The 16,674-nt window shown below is 43.9% G+C and overlaps 1 protein-coding gene across 2 annotated transcripts in view; it reads left to right on the top strand.

Moving 5' to 3' along the window:
* Positions 1-1,177, top strand: part of LOC137504547 (SPARC-like protein 1) — a 107,114-nt gene extending 105,937 nt beyond the window's left edge. For both annotated transcript variants that reach the window (XM_068233137.1, XM_068233129.1), the window contains one exon: positions 770-1,177. In XM_068233137.1, the coding sequence (XP_068089238.1) occupies positions 770-798 (29 nt within the window). In that variant the 3' untranslated portion in view covers positions 799-1,177. The remainder of the gene's footprint in view (positions 1-769) is intronic.
* The last annotated feature ends 15,497 nt before the right edge of the window (positions 1,178-16,674 follow it).

Here is a 16,674-nt window from a genome sequence, read left to right as displayed (position 1 = left end):
TAGTCAGTCACTGCATGGAGCATGGAGATTAGGCAAGTTAGGTTCACTCAGATGCATAGCATGGGTGCACAGTAATGGAGGTGCATGATCAGGTAGGACACAAAAGGAGGAGGACCCTGACCAAAAGCTTACAATCTAGAGGGAGAGGTAAGGACACGAATGGTAGGGGACCAGAGTTCAGCTGTGGGTTTAGAGCACTTGTGAGGGGTAGTAGGCCAGAGTGAAAAGGAGAGTTTTGAGGGCTTTCTTGAAGATGTTGAAGGAGGGGGCTGCCCTAATGGGTGGAGGTAGGGAGTTCCATAGTGTTGGAGCAGCTCTTGAGAAGTCCTGGAGGCGTGCATGGGACTGGGTAGTAGTACTATAGAAGTAGAAGTAGTACTATATCGGTAAATTAAATGATATCTTATCACTTACTGGTACCCATTTTAGTAAACGTAAAAATAGAGATTACAGTGGGGAATGGTAGAATATCAGTATTATAAACTATATTTTATGGCATATCCTGGCACCCATTTTAATAACAGCTAACTTCAATATTGTTTACATCTGACACCCTTTTTTAGCTGGAGATGTATTATATGCGCACTTTTAGAATATAGACCAGGTATTCTCAAGTTTTCCTTTGAATAATATAACTGATATAGTTGTTTTCCATATTTTGACATCCTTAAAGTGGAATGACTCACCCCAAGGGCTGTGTATTGAATAGATGTCTTGCAAAAAATGAACAGTGTATTTCTAAATAAATGACTCTTTTTCTGTCTTACAGGCGATATTGATGAAGACCTTCTGTTCTGAATGAGGCCTGCTATACTCAATTTAGATTCTTTCTCAGGTTACAAAATTAATTCCAATTAAATTCCAAAATGTTTAAAAACAGAACAAAAATCCCCCTTTGATCTTAGACTATCCTAGAAGCACAAGTAATAATATTAAAATATAAAATATCCGTTTTACTAATGTTAATACATTTGTATGTTTTAGTTCTAATGTGTTTTCAAGGATGGTAGTGCAATATAGCTGATGGCATTTTAGTACGCACTATGCTATACTGTAGTGGAATATTTTTCTTTATTACCGGTATGTTAAATTTGTAGCACAGCCATGCTCAATGAGGGTGATTGTAGCTGAATAACTGTTTCTCAACTGAAACTGAATAAATGTATTTGTAAGCAGACATCAGCTTGTTGTGTTTCAGTGACATTCTACTGAAATCTTTGTTGAGTGGAAATGACCACAATTACGATTTATATAAAACCTATGATTTATAGATATAGTATATATGTGGTGCTCTTTTAACCAGATATCAGCTTTTACCAAAATAGCATTAGAGAGGCACTGTAGTGACTCATAATATATTGCAGTAAATTATTTAGGATACCCACTTTTACAGTAATTCTCGGGATTTCAGCATCAAAGCAACTTCTTATCTGGGAGGCCAAACATCATTTTCCCTGGCTTTGGAATTCTCAAAAACAAACATTCCACTGAGCTTCCCTGACAGGACTAAAGATGTCATCTGGGATAAATTTCAGAACTGTGTATCGAGCAGGGAAGCTGGGCAGCATCATTGTTTAAATCCTTTTTAGGGAATATCTTTATAAAGAATAAAAGACTTGCTGAGAATCCCCTATAAAGAGATGGACTAGTCCAAAACCTATCACTTTTGTCAGATTTCTACTACCTACTGTAAGTGACAGCAACATAGGAAAAAAGTAATTTATGGCTTAATTTACTCTGGAAAAAATGTACTTCTTATTTGTCTATGTTTGTAAAATGTAAAATATGTGCAATTTTTCGCCATAGTGCCTCTTTAACTCAAAAATGCACAGTTCTCCTGTGAAGAAGTAAAATACTGTCAGCAACGTCACCATTTCTTGTACAGCCTGACTTCTGTAAGTTTGACTTTCCAGCCTGTCTCTGTTTTCTTCATAAAGGCTATATATCATAGTGCAAACTTTTTGTAATCAGGCCACATTCCTCTTGAATGGAGCCTGCTCCTTCTCCCTCCCTCCGGACTTGTGTGACCACGGAGTGATTGGGTGTAACTTGCCCAATTGCTCATTTTAGCAGAGATCTTCTTGGCGATGGGGGCATTATGTGGCGCTCTGGTACGTAATGACAGCAAGTCACATGACGCCACCATTGCTATAGAAATTGCTGCTGGAACAAGCAATTAGTTAATGTTACTTCTTGTACATGCTCTGTGCCTATTTTTTAAATAATGGTGGGAGGGAGAAGGAAAGAGGAGGGAAATGCAGCCTCCCTATCAGTGGGCCGCCTTCATAGCTTAGTTTGCCCAGTTATTGGTCTAAACCTTACAATAATAACCTCATTTTCTGTAAAGTTTCCACAACTGTTGTCTGCCTGAACACTCTCATGCTAATGACAGAGGCATAAAATACTGTGTCGTGTGCCTTATCTCTCTTGGGAGTACAAGTCTATGATTTCTTTGCCACTGCTTCAGAGTAATGGATAGAAGCCTTGAATATTATTAGACAGGGAAAACTTTATACTTTCTGCCCCCTAGATCAGTTCTACTCCTCCATGCCAAGCTGGATGGAATGTGTTTTTATAATTTTCCATTATCTTTTAAATTAAACCTAAACTTAATAAAAACATTAAAAGGTGGGCTTTGTTTCTGATCCTAATTCAGTAACTCACCATTCATCAGGCCTTACCCTTGCCAATCATCATATGTGACTCCTGCTATTGCCTTCATTTCTGAGTCTGATATGGAGCTTTAAAATGTTTTCCTTCCTGGGATCTCCTTATCCTGGATTCAGACAGCATTTCATTTAGAACCATGTCACATGGGTGCCTGAGTTGCTATTATTAATATTTATAAAGCGCTATCATCTGTGATGCTGTTCAAAGTAAGAAACAAATGTGGGTACATAAAAATACAGACATTGTTATTAGAGATGTCCCGAACGGTTCGTACGCGATCGTGTCGAATCGTGAACTTTATGCAAGTTCAACCTACAACTACATCATTGGGATAAACATTGTCCCTCTACATCACAGTCAGCAGACACATGGCAGCCAACCAGGCCAGGGATGGTCGTAGTCAGCCAACTTCGCTATGCTGGAACTACGCGTATTTTTACGCAAATACGCTTCGCAATCTACGGCTATGTAATCAGAAACTTCACTACGTTTGCATTCCATAGACTACGCGTTAAAATACGCAAGCTTCGCGTAGTGCATAGCGTAGTTGATGCGACCACTTATGCCATTATGCGGAAACATTTCTGCAATAAACTGCTGCCTATGTTCATATATAAACTAATATAAGCGTACATTCCACCTTCCAATGCGGAATTGTATGCGTATAAAAGGGCAATAATATTTCTGCGCATGCGCAATGATCCATATAGATGCAGTTACCGCACGCATAGTTGACTTCGCAATACATCCGTCAACTATGCGTAGCGTGCGAAGTTTCGCATAGCGGGACTACGACTACGCGGAAATGCATACGTGTAGTTCTTAAACTTCGCCTACGAACTACGGTGCGTAGTTGCGTACTACGACGCGTAGATTCGCGCTGGCGTAGTTTACGAGCAACCCTGAACCAGGCTGCACTTGCCCCTGGAGCCCCCCCCCCCTTATATAAGGCAGCAGCGTCGGCCATATTCTCACTCTGTGTGCTGCTGTTTTAGTGAGAGAAGAGAGAGAGATTGCTCAGAGATAGGGAAAGCTTAGTTAGGCTCTTGTTAGCTTGCTCCTTGCTGATATTTGTTGCTGAAAAGCACCACCAAAACGGCTCTTTTGAGAGCTAATGTTTTTGTGATGTTTTTTTTTTGTATGGTCCACTGACACTGCATATACAGCCCTGTCTGTCGAAGCTGGCCCTTGCTAATTGCCATACTGGCCAGGCCCAGCACATTCAGTGCCTAGTGTGACTGCTGCACATTGTATTATAATAGCGGTCACCGCATATCCTGTTAGCGCAGCTCTGATCATGTGCGTAGCCTGGGAGTTCTAATTGATGGGGATTTAAACTTCAGAACTCAAATCTCTGCTGTGGTGAAATCATCCTATTTTCACCTGAAGAACATTGCAAAAATCAAGCACCTCATACCCCCAGAAGATCTGCCAACCTTAGTCCATGCCTTTATCACATCCCGACTGGACTACTGCAATGCTCTCTACACTGGCCTTCCAAAAAAGGTCTTGTACCGACTACAGCTGATACAGAATACTGCTGCCAGACTGCTAACCAACCAACCCCGTCACTGCCACATAACGCCAGTCCTGCACTCCCTTCACTGGCTACCTATAGAATGGAGGGTCCTATTCAAGATCGGCCTACTGACATGTAAATCCCTGAATAATTTAGGCCCTAGATACATGAAAGATATGTTGCAGCTGCGTAGCAATCCCCGCATTCTCAGATCAACAGGTTCTAATAATCTAGTCATACCCAGAGTCCACTTGGAAACTTTTGGTCCCAGAGCCTTCTGTCATGCTGCCCCTACGTTTTGGAACTCCTTACCTCAACAGATCAGGACAGCTCCATCCCTTGACGTGTTTAAATCCAGACTGAAAACCCACCTGTTCAGTTTGGCATTTGCAGAAATATAACTTTTGTTGTGTGAATACTTCATCCTACTACCAATTACTGAATCTGAGAGAGCCTAAGCGCTTTGAGTCCTATGGGAGAAAAGCGCTATAGAAATGTTATTGTATTGTATTGTATTGTATATCTTTCACTGCACCTGTGTGACCGCATGCTGTTTTATATAGCAGTCACTGCATACCTTTCACTGCATCTGTGTGACCGCATGCTGTTTTATATACCAGTCACTGCATACCTTTCACTTCATCTATGTGACCACACGCTGTTTTATATACCAGCAGTCAGTGCATCCATTTTCACTGCACCTGTGTGACTGCGTATTGTTATACCAGCAGTCACTGCAACCTTTTCGCTGCACCGGCGTGACTGCACATTGCTATACCAGCAGTCACTGCATACCTTTCACTGCACCTGTGTTACTGCACATTGTTATACCAGCAGTCACTGCATACCTTTCACTGCATTTGTGTGACCGCACGCTGCTTTATATACCAGCAGTCAGTGCATCCATTTTCACTACACCTGTGTGACTGCACATTGTTATACCAGGAAAGCCGCCATCGCCTGCAGTATCACCAACGTGCGCAGCAGCACGGCCATCTGTTTGCAGTGCGTTACACAGTGAGTTTGGTCTGTCAGTGTGAAGCAGTACACTACTTACACTAACTGCTGATCCATGTATACAAACGTAACATGTTTATAAGCACTTTAGGCCTCCAATTTAGGAATGCAATGTGATTTCTGCCTTTTAGGGATTATAACCCTGCTCTGCCTCAAATCCGTCATTTTCCCCAGGACTTTTGGCATGTATCCCACTGCGCCATGCCCCCCTCCAGCTGTGAGACCCCTTGAAACATCTTTTCCATCACTTTTGTGGTCCGAAACAGTGTTTGTAGTTTTTGTAGTTCACCTGCCCATTGAAGTCTATTGCGGTTTGCGATGTTTACCATTTGACAAACTTTTTAGCAAGTTCGTGTTCGCGGTTCGGAAACAAAAATCCGCGGGTTCACAACATCTCTAATTGTTATACATACACTTCTAATCATTGGTACATAATACAGAGCTGGTAGAAAACATGTTTGTTATAGTGACAGATATATTTTTATTCACTTTTTTTATGAGACACAAAACTGAGATATCTCTTCTATTGCAAGTTTACAATCTATAGAAATAGAGAGGAAAGAAGAGATGGAGAGGTAAAGAATTATAGCAACTAGTCACCGTGACTCCTTTAATTATACAGAAGCCTTGTAATAGCTGTGGCTATGTCTAAGTTGGCCATGTGACATGACCCTAGGGCTCTTACTCACTAGTAAACACAGGGTGTTTGTGTTATTCACGTTTGCATAAAAGAAGGCATGTTATCCCAGCAGCAGTATGCGTTTCTGTACACTTTTGCATTATTTAGTGGTATACATTTGTGGGGGCTGGACAGAAACTTTGCAGAGGATAATATACAGTAGATGCTGCTGATTAATTAAATGATAGTTTGATTAAGTTATTAGGCTCAATATAAATGTCTGTAGTTCCAGAACCATATCACCTCTTGCATAATTCCTGTTCAGTCCCTGCAAACTAGGCTGATGAAACTAAATTTGGATTTTAGTTGAATTTTCTGATCATCTCTAGTGGTGACTAAGTGCTACCCCTGGTGGCCATGGTGCCCAAATCCATGCGTGCGCAGTGGTTGTTGACTTGCCGAGTTGCCCGGCTGACAAAGCGGCACTGCGGGGGACTGGAGCATCACGCAGTGACAGCACGGGCACAGAGCGGCACTTCGGGGGACTGGAGCATCACGCAGTGACAGCACGGGCACAGAGCGGCACTGCGGGGGACTGGAGCATCACGCAGTGACAGCACGGGCACAGAGCGGCACTGCGGGGGACTGGAGCATCACGCAGTGACAGCACAGGCACAGAGCGGCACCGCGGGGGACTGGAGCATCACGCAGTGACAGCACGGGCACAGAGCGGCACTGCGGGGGACTGGAGCATCACGCAGTGACAGCACGGGCACAGGGCGGCTGCAGGGGGACTGGAGCATCACGCAGTGACAGCACGGGCACAGAGCGGCACTGTGGGGGACTGGAGCATCACGCAGTGACAGCACGGGCACAGAGCGGCACTGCGGGGGACTGTAGCATCACGCAGTGACCGCACGGGCACAGAGCGGCACTGCGGGGGACTGGAGCATCACGCAGTGACAGCACGGGCACAGAGCGGCACTGCGGGGGACTGGAGCATCACGCAGTGACAGCACGGGCACAGGGCGGCACTGCGGGGGACTGGAGCATCACGCAGTGACAGCACGGGCACAGAGCGGCACTGCGGGGGACTGGAGCATCACGCAGTGACAGCACGGGCACAGAGCGGCACTGCGGGGGACTGGAGCATCACGCAGTGACAGCACGGGCACAGAGCGGCACTGCGGAGGACTGGAGCATCACGCAGTGACAGCATGGGCACAGAGCGGCACTGCGGGGGACTGTAGCATCACGCAGTGACCGCACGGGCACAGAGCGGCACTGCGGGGGACTGGAGCATCACGCAGTGACAGCATGGGCACAGAGCGGCACTGCGGGGGACTGGAGCATCACGCAGTGACAGCACGGGCACAGAGCGGCACTACGGGGGACTGGAGCATCACGCAGTGACAGCACGGGCACAGAGCGGCACTGCGGGGGACTGGAGCATCACGCAGTGACAGCACAGGCACAGAGCGGCTGCAGGGGGCTGGTAGAAGCCCCAGGTAAGTTAAACTGTTTTTTGGGGGGTTTGGGGGGTTTTGTTTTGCTTTAGGTTCACTTTAACCACTTCAGGACCACAGTCTTTCTACCCCTTAAGGACCAGGCACTTTTTTTCCATTCAGACCACTGCAGCTTTCACGGTTTATTGCTCGCTCAAACAACCTACCACCTAAATGAATTTTACCTCCTTTTCTTGTCACTAATAAAGCTTTCTTTTGATGCTATTTGATTGCTCCTGCGATTTTTACTTTTTATTATATTCATCAAAAAAGACATGAATTTTGGCAAAAAAATGATTTTTTTAAATTTCTGTGCTGACATTTTTCAAATAAAGTAAAATTTCTGTATACATGCAGCGCGAAAAATGTGGACAAACATGTTTTTGATTAAAAAAAAACCCATTCAGTGTATATTTATTGGTTTGGGTAAAAGTTATAGCGTTTACAAACTATGGTGCCAAAAGTGAATTTTCCCATTTTCAAGCATCTCTGACTTTTCTGCGCACCTGTCAGGTTTCATGAGGGGCTAAAATTCCAGGATAGTACAAATACCCCCCAAATGACCCCATTTTGGAAAGAAGACATCCCAAAGTATTCAGTGAGAGGCATGGTGAGTTCATAGAAGATTTTATTTTTTGTCACAAGTTAGCGGAAAATGACACTTTCTGACAAAAAAAAGAAAAAAAAAAAGTTTCCATTTCTTCTAACTTGCAACAAAAAAAAATGAAATCTGCCACGGACTCACTATGCTCCTCTCTGAATACCTTGAAGTGTCTACTTTCCAAAATGGGGTCATTTGTGGGGTGTGTTCACTGTCCTGGCATTTTGGGGGGTGCCTAATTGTAAGCACCCCTGTAAAGCCTAAAGATGCTCATTGGACTTTTGGCCCCTTAGCGCAGTTAGGCTGCAAAAAAGTGCCACACATGTGGTATTGCCGTACTCAGGAGAAGTAGTATAATGTGTTTTGGGGTGTATTTTTACACATACCCATGCTGGGTGGGAGAAATATCTCCATAAATGACAATTGTTTTATTTTTTTTACACACAATTGTCTATTTATAGAGATATTTCTGCCACTCAGCATGGGTATGTGGAAAAATACACCCCAAAACACATTATACTACTTCTCCTGAGTACGGCGATACCACATGTGTGGCACTTTTTTGCACCCTAACTGCGCTAAGGGGCCCAAAGTTCAATTAGTACCTTTAGGATTTCACAGGTCATTTTGAGAAATTTCGTTTCAAGACTACTCCTCACGGTTTAGGGCCCCTAAAATGCCAGGACAGTATAGGAACCCCACAAATTACCCCATTTTAGAAAGAAGACACCCCAAGGTATTCCGTTAGGAGGATGGTGAGTTCATAGAAGATTTTTCTTTTTTGTCACAAGTTAGCGGAAATTGATTTTAATTGTTTTTTTTTCACAAAGTGTCATTTTCCGCTAACTTGTGACAAAAAATAAAATCTTCTATGAACTCACCATACTCCTAACGGAATACCTTGGGGTGTCTTCTTTCTAAAATGGGGTCATTTGTGGGGTTCCTATACTGCCCTGGCATTTTAGGGGCCCTAAACCGTGAGGAGTAGTCTTGAAACCAAATGTCGCAAAATGACCTGTGAAATCCTAAAGGTACTCATTGGACTTTGGGCCTCTTAGCGCACTTAGGGTGCAAAAAAGTGCCACACATGTGGTACCGCCGTACTCAGGAGAAGTAGTATAATGTGTTTTGGGGTGTATTTTTACACATACCCATGCTGGGTGGGAGAAATATCTCTGTAAATGACAATTGTTTGATTTTTTTTTACACACAATTGTCCTTTTACAGAGAGATTTCTCCCACCCAGCATGGGTATGTGTAAAAATACACCCTAAAACACAATATACTACTTCTTCTGAGTACGGCGATACCACATGTGTGACACTTTTTTGCAACCTAGGTGCGCTAAGGGGCCTAACGTCCTATTCACAGGTCATTTTGAGGCCTTTGGATTCTAGACTACTGCTCACGGTTTAGGGCCCCTTAAATGCCAGGGCAGTATAGGAACCCCACAAGTGACCCCATTTTAGAAAGAAGACACCCCAAGGTATTCTGTTAGGAGTATGGTGAGTTCATAGAAGATTTTTTTTTTGTCACAAGTTAGCGGAAAATGACACTTTCTGACAAAAAAAAGAAAAAAAAAAGTTTCCATTTCTTCTAACTTGCAACAAAAAAAAATGAAATCTGCCACGGACTCACTATGCTCCTCTCTGAATACCTTGAAGTGTCTACTTTCCAAAATGGGGTCATTTGTGGGGTGTGTTCACTGTCCTGGCATTTTGGGGGGTGCCTAATTGTAAGCACCCCTGTAAAGCCTAAAGATGTTCATTGGACTTTTGGCCCCTTAGCGCAGTTAGGCTGCAAAAAAGTGCCACACATGTGGTATTGCCGTACTCAGGAGAAGTAGTATAATGTGTTTTGGGGTGTATTTTTACACATACCCATGCTGGGTGGGAGAAATATCTCCATAAATGACAATTGTTTTATTTTTTTTACACACAATTGTCTATTTATAGAGATATTTCTGCCACTCAGCATGGGTATGTGGAAAAATACACCCCAAAACACATTATACTACTTCTCCTGAGTACGGCGATACCACATGTGTGGCACTTTTTTGCACCCTAACTGCGCTAAGGGGCCCAAAGTTCAATTAGTACCTTTAGGATTTCACAGGTCATTTTGAGAAATTTCGTTTCAAGACTACTCCTCACGGTTTAGGGCCCCTAAAATGCCAGGACAGTATAGGAACCCCACAAATTACCCCATTTTAGAAAGAAGACACCCCAAGGTATTCCGTTAGGAGGATGGTGAGTTCATAGAAGATTTTTCTTTTTTGTCACAAGTTAGCGGAAATTGATTTTAATTGTTTTTTTTTCACAAAGTGTCATTTTCCGCTAACTTGTGACAAAAAATAAAATCTTCTATGAACTCACCATACTCCTAACGGAATACCTTGGGGTGTCTTCTTTCTAAAATGGGGTCATTTGTGGGGTTCCTATACTGCCCTGGCATTTTAGAGGCCCTAAACCGTGAGGAGTAGTCTTGAAACCAAATGTCGCAAAATGACCTGTGAAATCCTAAAGGTACTCATTGGACTTTGGGCCTCTTAGCGCACTTAGGGTGCAAAAAAGTGCCACACATGTGGTACTGCCGTACTCAGGAGAAGTAGTATAATGTGTTTTGGGGTGTATTTTTACACATACCCATGCTGGGTGGGAGAAATATCTCTGTAAATGACAATTGTTTGTTTTTTTTTTACACACAATTGTCCTTTTACAGAGAGATTTCTCCCACCCAGCATGGGTATGTGTAAAAATACACCCTAAAACACAATATACTACTTCTTCTGAGTACGGCGATACCACATGTGTGACACTTTTTTGCAACCTAGGTGCGCTAAGGGGCCTAACGTCCTATTCACAGGTCATTTTGAGGCCTTTGGATTCTAGACTACTGCTCACGGTTTAGGGCCCCTTAAATGCCAGGGCAGTATAGGAACCCCACAAGTGACCCCATTTTAGAAAGAAGACACCCCAAGGTATTCTGTTAGGAGTATGGTGAGTTCATAGAAGATTTTTTTTTTGTCACAAGTTAGCGGAAAATGACACTTTCTGACAAAAAAAAGAAAAAAAAAAGTTTCCATTTCTTCTAACTTGCAACAAAAAAAAATGAAATCTGCCACGGACTCACTATGCTCCTCTCTGAATACCTTGAAGTGTCTACTTTCCAAAATGGGGTCATTTGTGGGGTGTGTTCACTGTCCTGGCATTTTGGGGGGTGCCTAATTGTAAGCACCCCTGTAAAGCCTAAAGATGCTCATTGGACTTTTGGCCCCTTAGCGCAGTTAGGCTGCAAAAAAGTGCCACACATGTGGTATTGCCGTACTCAGGAGAAGTAGTATAATGTGTTTTGGGGTGTATTTTTACACATACCCATGCTGGGTGGGAGAAATATCTCCATAAATGACAATTGTTTTATTTTTTTTACACACAATTGTCTATTTATAGAGATATTTCTGCCACTCAGCATGGGTATGTGTAAAAATACACCCCAAAACACATTATACTACTTCTCCTGAGTACGGCGATACCACATGTGTGGCACTTTTTTGCACCCTAACTGCGCTAAGGGGCCCAAAGTTCAATTAGTACCTTTAGGATTTCACAGGTCATTTTGAGAAATTTCGTTTCAAGACTACTCCTCACGGTTTAGGGCCCCTAAAATGCCAGGACAGTATAGGAACCCCACAAATTACCCCATTTTAGAAAGAAGACACCCCAAGGTATTCCGATAGGAGGATGGTGAGTTCATAGAAGATTTTTTTTTTTGTCACAAGTTAGCGGAAATTGATTTTAATTGTTTTTTTTCACAAAGTGTCATTTTCCGCTAACTTGTGACAAAAAATAAAATCTTCTATGAACTCACCATACTCCTAACGGAATACCTTGGGGTGTCTTCTTTCTAAAATGGGGTCATTTGTGGGGTTCCTATACTGCCCTGGCATTTTAGGGGCCCTAAACCGTGAGGAGTAGTCTTGAAACCAAATGTCGCAAAATGACCTGTGAAATCCTAAAGGTACTCATTGGACTTTGGGCCTCTTAGCGCACTTAGGCTGCAAAAAAGTGCCACACATGTGGTATTGCCGTACTCAGGAGAAGTAGTATAATGTGTTTTGGGGTGTATTTTTACACATACCCATGCTGGGTGGGAGAAATATCTCCATAAATGACAATTGTTTTATTTTTTTTACACACAATTGTCTATTTATAGAGATATTTCTGCCACTCAGCATGGGTATGTGGAAAAATACACCCCAAAACACATTATACTACTTCTCCTGAGTACGGTGATACCACATGTGTGGCACTTTTTTGCACCCTAACTGCGCTAAGGGGCCCAAAGTTCAATTAGTACCTTTAGGATTTCACAGGTCATTTTGAGAAATTTCGTTTCAAGACTACTCCTCACGGTTTAGGGCCCCTAAAATGCCAGGACAGTATAGGAACCCCACAAATTACCCCATTTTAGAAAGAAGACACCCCAAGGTATTCCGTTAGGAGGATGGTGAGTTCATAGAAGATTTTTTTTTTTTTGTCACAAGTTAGCGGAAATTGATTTTAATTGTTTTTTTTCACAAAGTGTCATTTTCCGCTAACTTGTGACAAAAAATAAAATCTTCTATGAACTCACCATACTCCTAACGGAATACCTTGGGGTGTCTTCTTTCTAAAATGGGGTCATTTGTGGGGTTCCTATACTGCCCTGGCATTTTAGGGGCCCTAAACCGTGAGGAGTAGTCTTGAAACCAAATGTCGCAAAATGACCTGTGAAATCCTAAAGGTACTCATTGGACTTTGGGCCTCTTAGCGCACTTAGGGTGCAAAAAAGTGCCACACATGTGGTACCGCCGTACTCAGGAGAAGTAGTATAATGTGTTTTGGGGTGTATTTTTACACATACCCATGCTGGGTGGGAGAAATATCTCTGTAAATGACAATTGTTTGATTTTTTTTACACACAATTGTCCTTTTACAGAGAGATTTCTCCCACCCAGCATGGGTATGTGTAAAAATACACCCCAAAACACAATATACTACTTCTTCTGAGTACGGCGATACCACATGTGTGACACTTTTTTGCAACCTAGGTGCGCTAAGGGGCCTAACGTCCTATTCACAGGTCATTTTGAGGCCTTTGGATTCTAGACTACTGCTCACGGTTTAGGGCCCCTTAAATGCCAGGGCAGTATAGGAACCCCACAAGTGACCCCATTTTAGAAAGAAGACACCCCAAGGTATTCTTTTAGGAGTATGGTGAGTTCATAGAAGATTTTTTTTTTGTCACAAGTTAGCGGAAAATGACACTTTGTGAAAAAAAAAACAATACATATCAATTTCCGCTAACTTGTGACAAAAAATAAAATCTTCTATGAACTCATCATACACCTAACAGAATACCTTGGGGTGTCTTCTTTCTAAAATGGGGTCACTTGTGGGGTTCCTATACTGCCCTGGCATTTTACGGGCCCAAAACTGTGAGTAGTCTGGAAACCAAATTTCTCAAAATGACGGATCAGGGGTATAAGCATCTGCAAATTTTGATGACAGGTGGTCTATGAGGGGGCAAATTTTGTGGAACCGGTCATAAGCAGGGTGGCCTCTTAGATGACAGGATGTTTTGGGCCTGATCTGATGGATAGGAGTGCTAGGGGGTGACAGGAGGTGATTGATGGGTGTCTCAGGGGGCGGTTAGAGGGGAAAATAGATGCAATCAATGCACTGGGGAGGTGATCGGAAGGGGGTCTGAGGGGGACCTGAGGGTTTGGCCGAGTGATCAGGAGCCCACACGGGGCAAATTAGGGCCTGATCTGATGGGTAGGTGTGCTAGGGGGTGACAGGAGGTGATTGTTGGGTGTCTCAAGGTGTGATTAGAGGGGGAAATAGATGCAAGCAATGCACTAGCGAGGTGATCAGGGCTGGGGTCTGAGGACGTTCTGAGGTGTGGGCGGGTGATTGGGTGCCCGCAAGGGGCAGACTAGGGTCTAATCTGATGGGTAACCGTGACAGGTGGTGATAGGGGGTGATTGATGGGTAATTAGTGGGTGTTTAGAGGAGAGAAGAGATGTAAACAATGGATTTGGGAGGTGATCTGATGTCGGATCTGCGGGCGATCTATTGGTGTGGGTGGGTGATCAGATTGCCCGCAAGGGGCAGGTTAGGGGCTGATTGATGGGTGGCAGTGACAGGGGGTGATTGATGGGTGGCAGTGACAGGGGGTGATTGATAGGTGATTGACAGGTGATCAGTGGGTTATTACAGGGAATAACAGATGTAAATATTGCACTGGCGAATTGATAAAGGGGGGTCTGAGGGCAATCTGAGCGTGTGGGCGGGTGATTGGGTGCCCGCAAGGGGTAGATTAGGGTCTAATCTGATGGGTAACAGTGACAGGTGGTGATAGGGGGTGATTGATAGGTGATTGATGGGTAATTAGTGGGTGTTTAGAGGAGAGAATAGATGTAAACAATGGATTTGGGAGGTGATCTGATGTCGGATCTGCGGGCGATCTATTGGTGTGGGTGGGTGATCAGATTGCCCGCAAGGGGCAGGTTAGGGGCTGATTGATGGGTAGCAGAGACAGGGGGTGATTGACGGGTGATTGACAGGTGATTGACAGGTGATCAGGGGGGAAAGATGCATACAGTACACGGGGGGAGGGGTCTGGGGGGGGTCTGGGGAGAATCTGAGGGGTGGGGGGTGATCAGGAGGGGGCAGTGGGCAGGGGGGGGGATAAAAAAAAAATAGCGTTGACAGATAGTGACAGGGAGTGATTGATGGGTGATTAGGGGGGTGACTGGGTGCAAACAGTGGTCTGGGGGGTGGGCAGGGGGGGGTCTGAGGGGTGCTGTGGGCGATCAGGGGGCAGGGGGAGGGAAATCAGTGTGCTTGGGTGCAGACTAGGGTGGCTGCAGCCTGCCCTGGTGGTCCCTCGGACACTGGGACCACCAGGGCAGGAGGCAGCCAGTATAATAGGCTTTGTATACATTACAAAGCCTATTATACAATGTAAGTGCGGCGATCCGGGTGCTAGTAACCCGCCGGCGCTTCCGAACGGCCGGCGGGTTACTACGAGCGGTGGGCGGAGCCAGTCCCTGGCGGCTGATCGCGTCACGAATGACGCGATCGCCGCATAACCACTCCCGCAGCCGCCCCCCGCCGATGGGCGTATTGCGGTCGTTTGGGCCCGGACTTTGCCGCCGCCCATCGGCTGGGGGCGGTCCTTAAGTGGTTAAGCCACCAACAAGCAAGAAAATACTCAGAATAATATTAGCAATTAGCATTACATTTTGACCTACTTTTTGGTACCTTTTCAATTGCAGAGTGCAAACGTTATTTTAAACAGTAGATGAACAATGTGCGAAGCTTAGGAGCTTTGGGTCCCAGTGCAAGTTTTACATTCAAGTGCTCTATGCATTACAATTGATATGGAGCACCTAAGCCTACCGAGGACAGCTGCAGTGTCAGAGAGGTGTAGGCTGGGGAGGAGAACAGTCTATTAATGGTTACAACTAATCAAAGCACATAGAGAGGTACCTGATCATTACCAGTATTCCACCAAAAAGGAGCTAATGAAGTGGTAAAAGGAGGGCCCTAGTGGGCCCCTGTGGTCCAGGGGCCCTGGTACTGTTGCTACCTCTGCATCCCCTATTGCTACTGGAAAAAATATATTCTTGGATAAAACCTTGGAGAAATAGAGAATTGGTTTGGACCCATTGTTGCCTTGCTATTGTCTGCATAGCCTATTCATAGCAACAAATGTCTAAACTAGTATTACAAAACTAAGGTCAAGTAATGTTAAAGAGAACACAGAGAAAAGGCGAGATCTACCTTAATTGCATAATAAGTGCTTGATGCAGACATATAACTATATAATCATTCCCTTATTCTGCCCTCAGACAACTAAATCTGTGTTTCTTATTACATCAAACCAGTGCATTTAATCCTCAGCCTAACAAACATGAATTATCACTGTTATTTAGGTAACTGATGCATATGATATTTCCATAACATAAAGGAACACTGTAGTATGAGCAGCATGGAGGTTAACATCATTGACTTCTGCCTTAAACTTTTCCTCTCCACTGTCAGACTGTTAGGTGCATTTGGGCTAACTCTGCATGCACTGCCATCAGATCTATTCTGACATGGCGTCAGGCCCCTCAGATCATAATGTTCAGACTACGTCCAACACTTTGATCTCCCCTGACATCACACTGTGTGCTTTTCTAAAGACTCTTCAAGCAATATATAAGAATGTGCTATTATTTGTTTTTACATGTTCTGTATGGAATAAACTGGAGTTTTATACAAGTGACAGACCGGAGCTGTGGATTCTGTTGCCGTGTGGCAAAACGCTAGATCCACCTGGAGTTTGAGGTGGCTTTTATCCGGTGAGCGGCTGCATTATAGGGAGTGGATATCACAAGGAGTGAAACACAGAGCACGGAAGTTCACTGGGTGTTTTTTGCATGCAAAACAGCTGTACTGTTGGTAATGCACTATGTGGAATTTGTTCATTACAGATATTTAGCTATTAAGAAGAGGAGCGCTGTCACATCTTTTTCAACGAATATATAAGAAGCCAGTAAGCAAGAAGAAATGAGCCAGATTACTATCAAAATGGTAATTTTAGAGAAAAACACCAAAAGAGTTATAACAAGATACAGATAATACAATACTTCAACACACTGTGCTTTTAACACACACTTTTTACACACTTAAGGGCCAATCTGTAATGGGTC

The sequence above is a fragment of the Hyperolius riggenbachi genome, chromosome 1, assembly GCF_040937935.1.
Source record: "Hyperolius riggenbachi isolate aHypRig1 chromosome 1, aHypRig1.pri, whole genome shotgun sequence".
In the NCBI taxonomy this organism is placed as follows: Eukaryota; Metazoa; Chordata; class Amphibia; order Anura; family Hyperoliidae; genus Hyperolius; species Hyperolius riggenbachi.
This window is presented reverse-complemented; position numbering and strand designations above follow the sequence as displayed.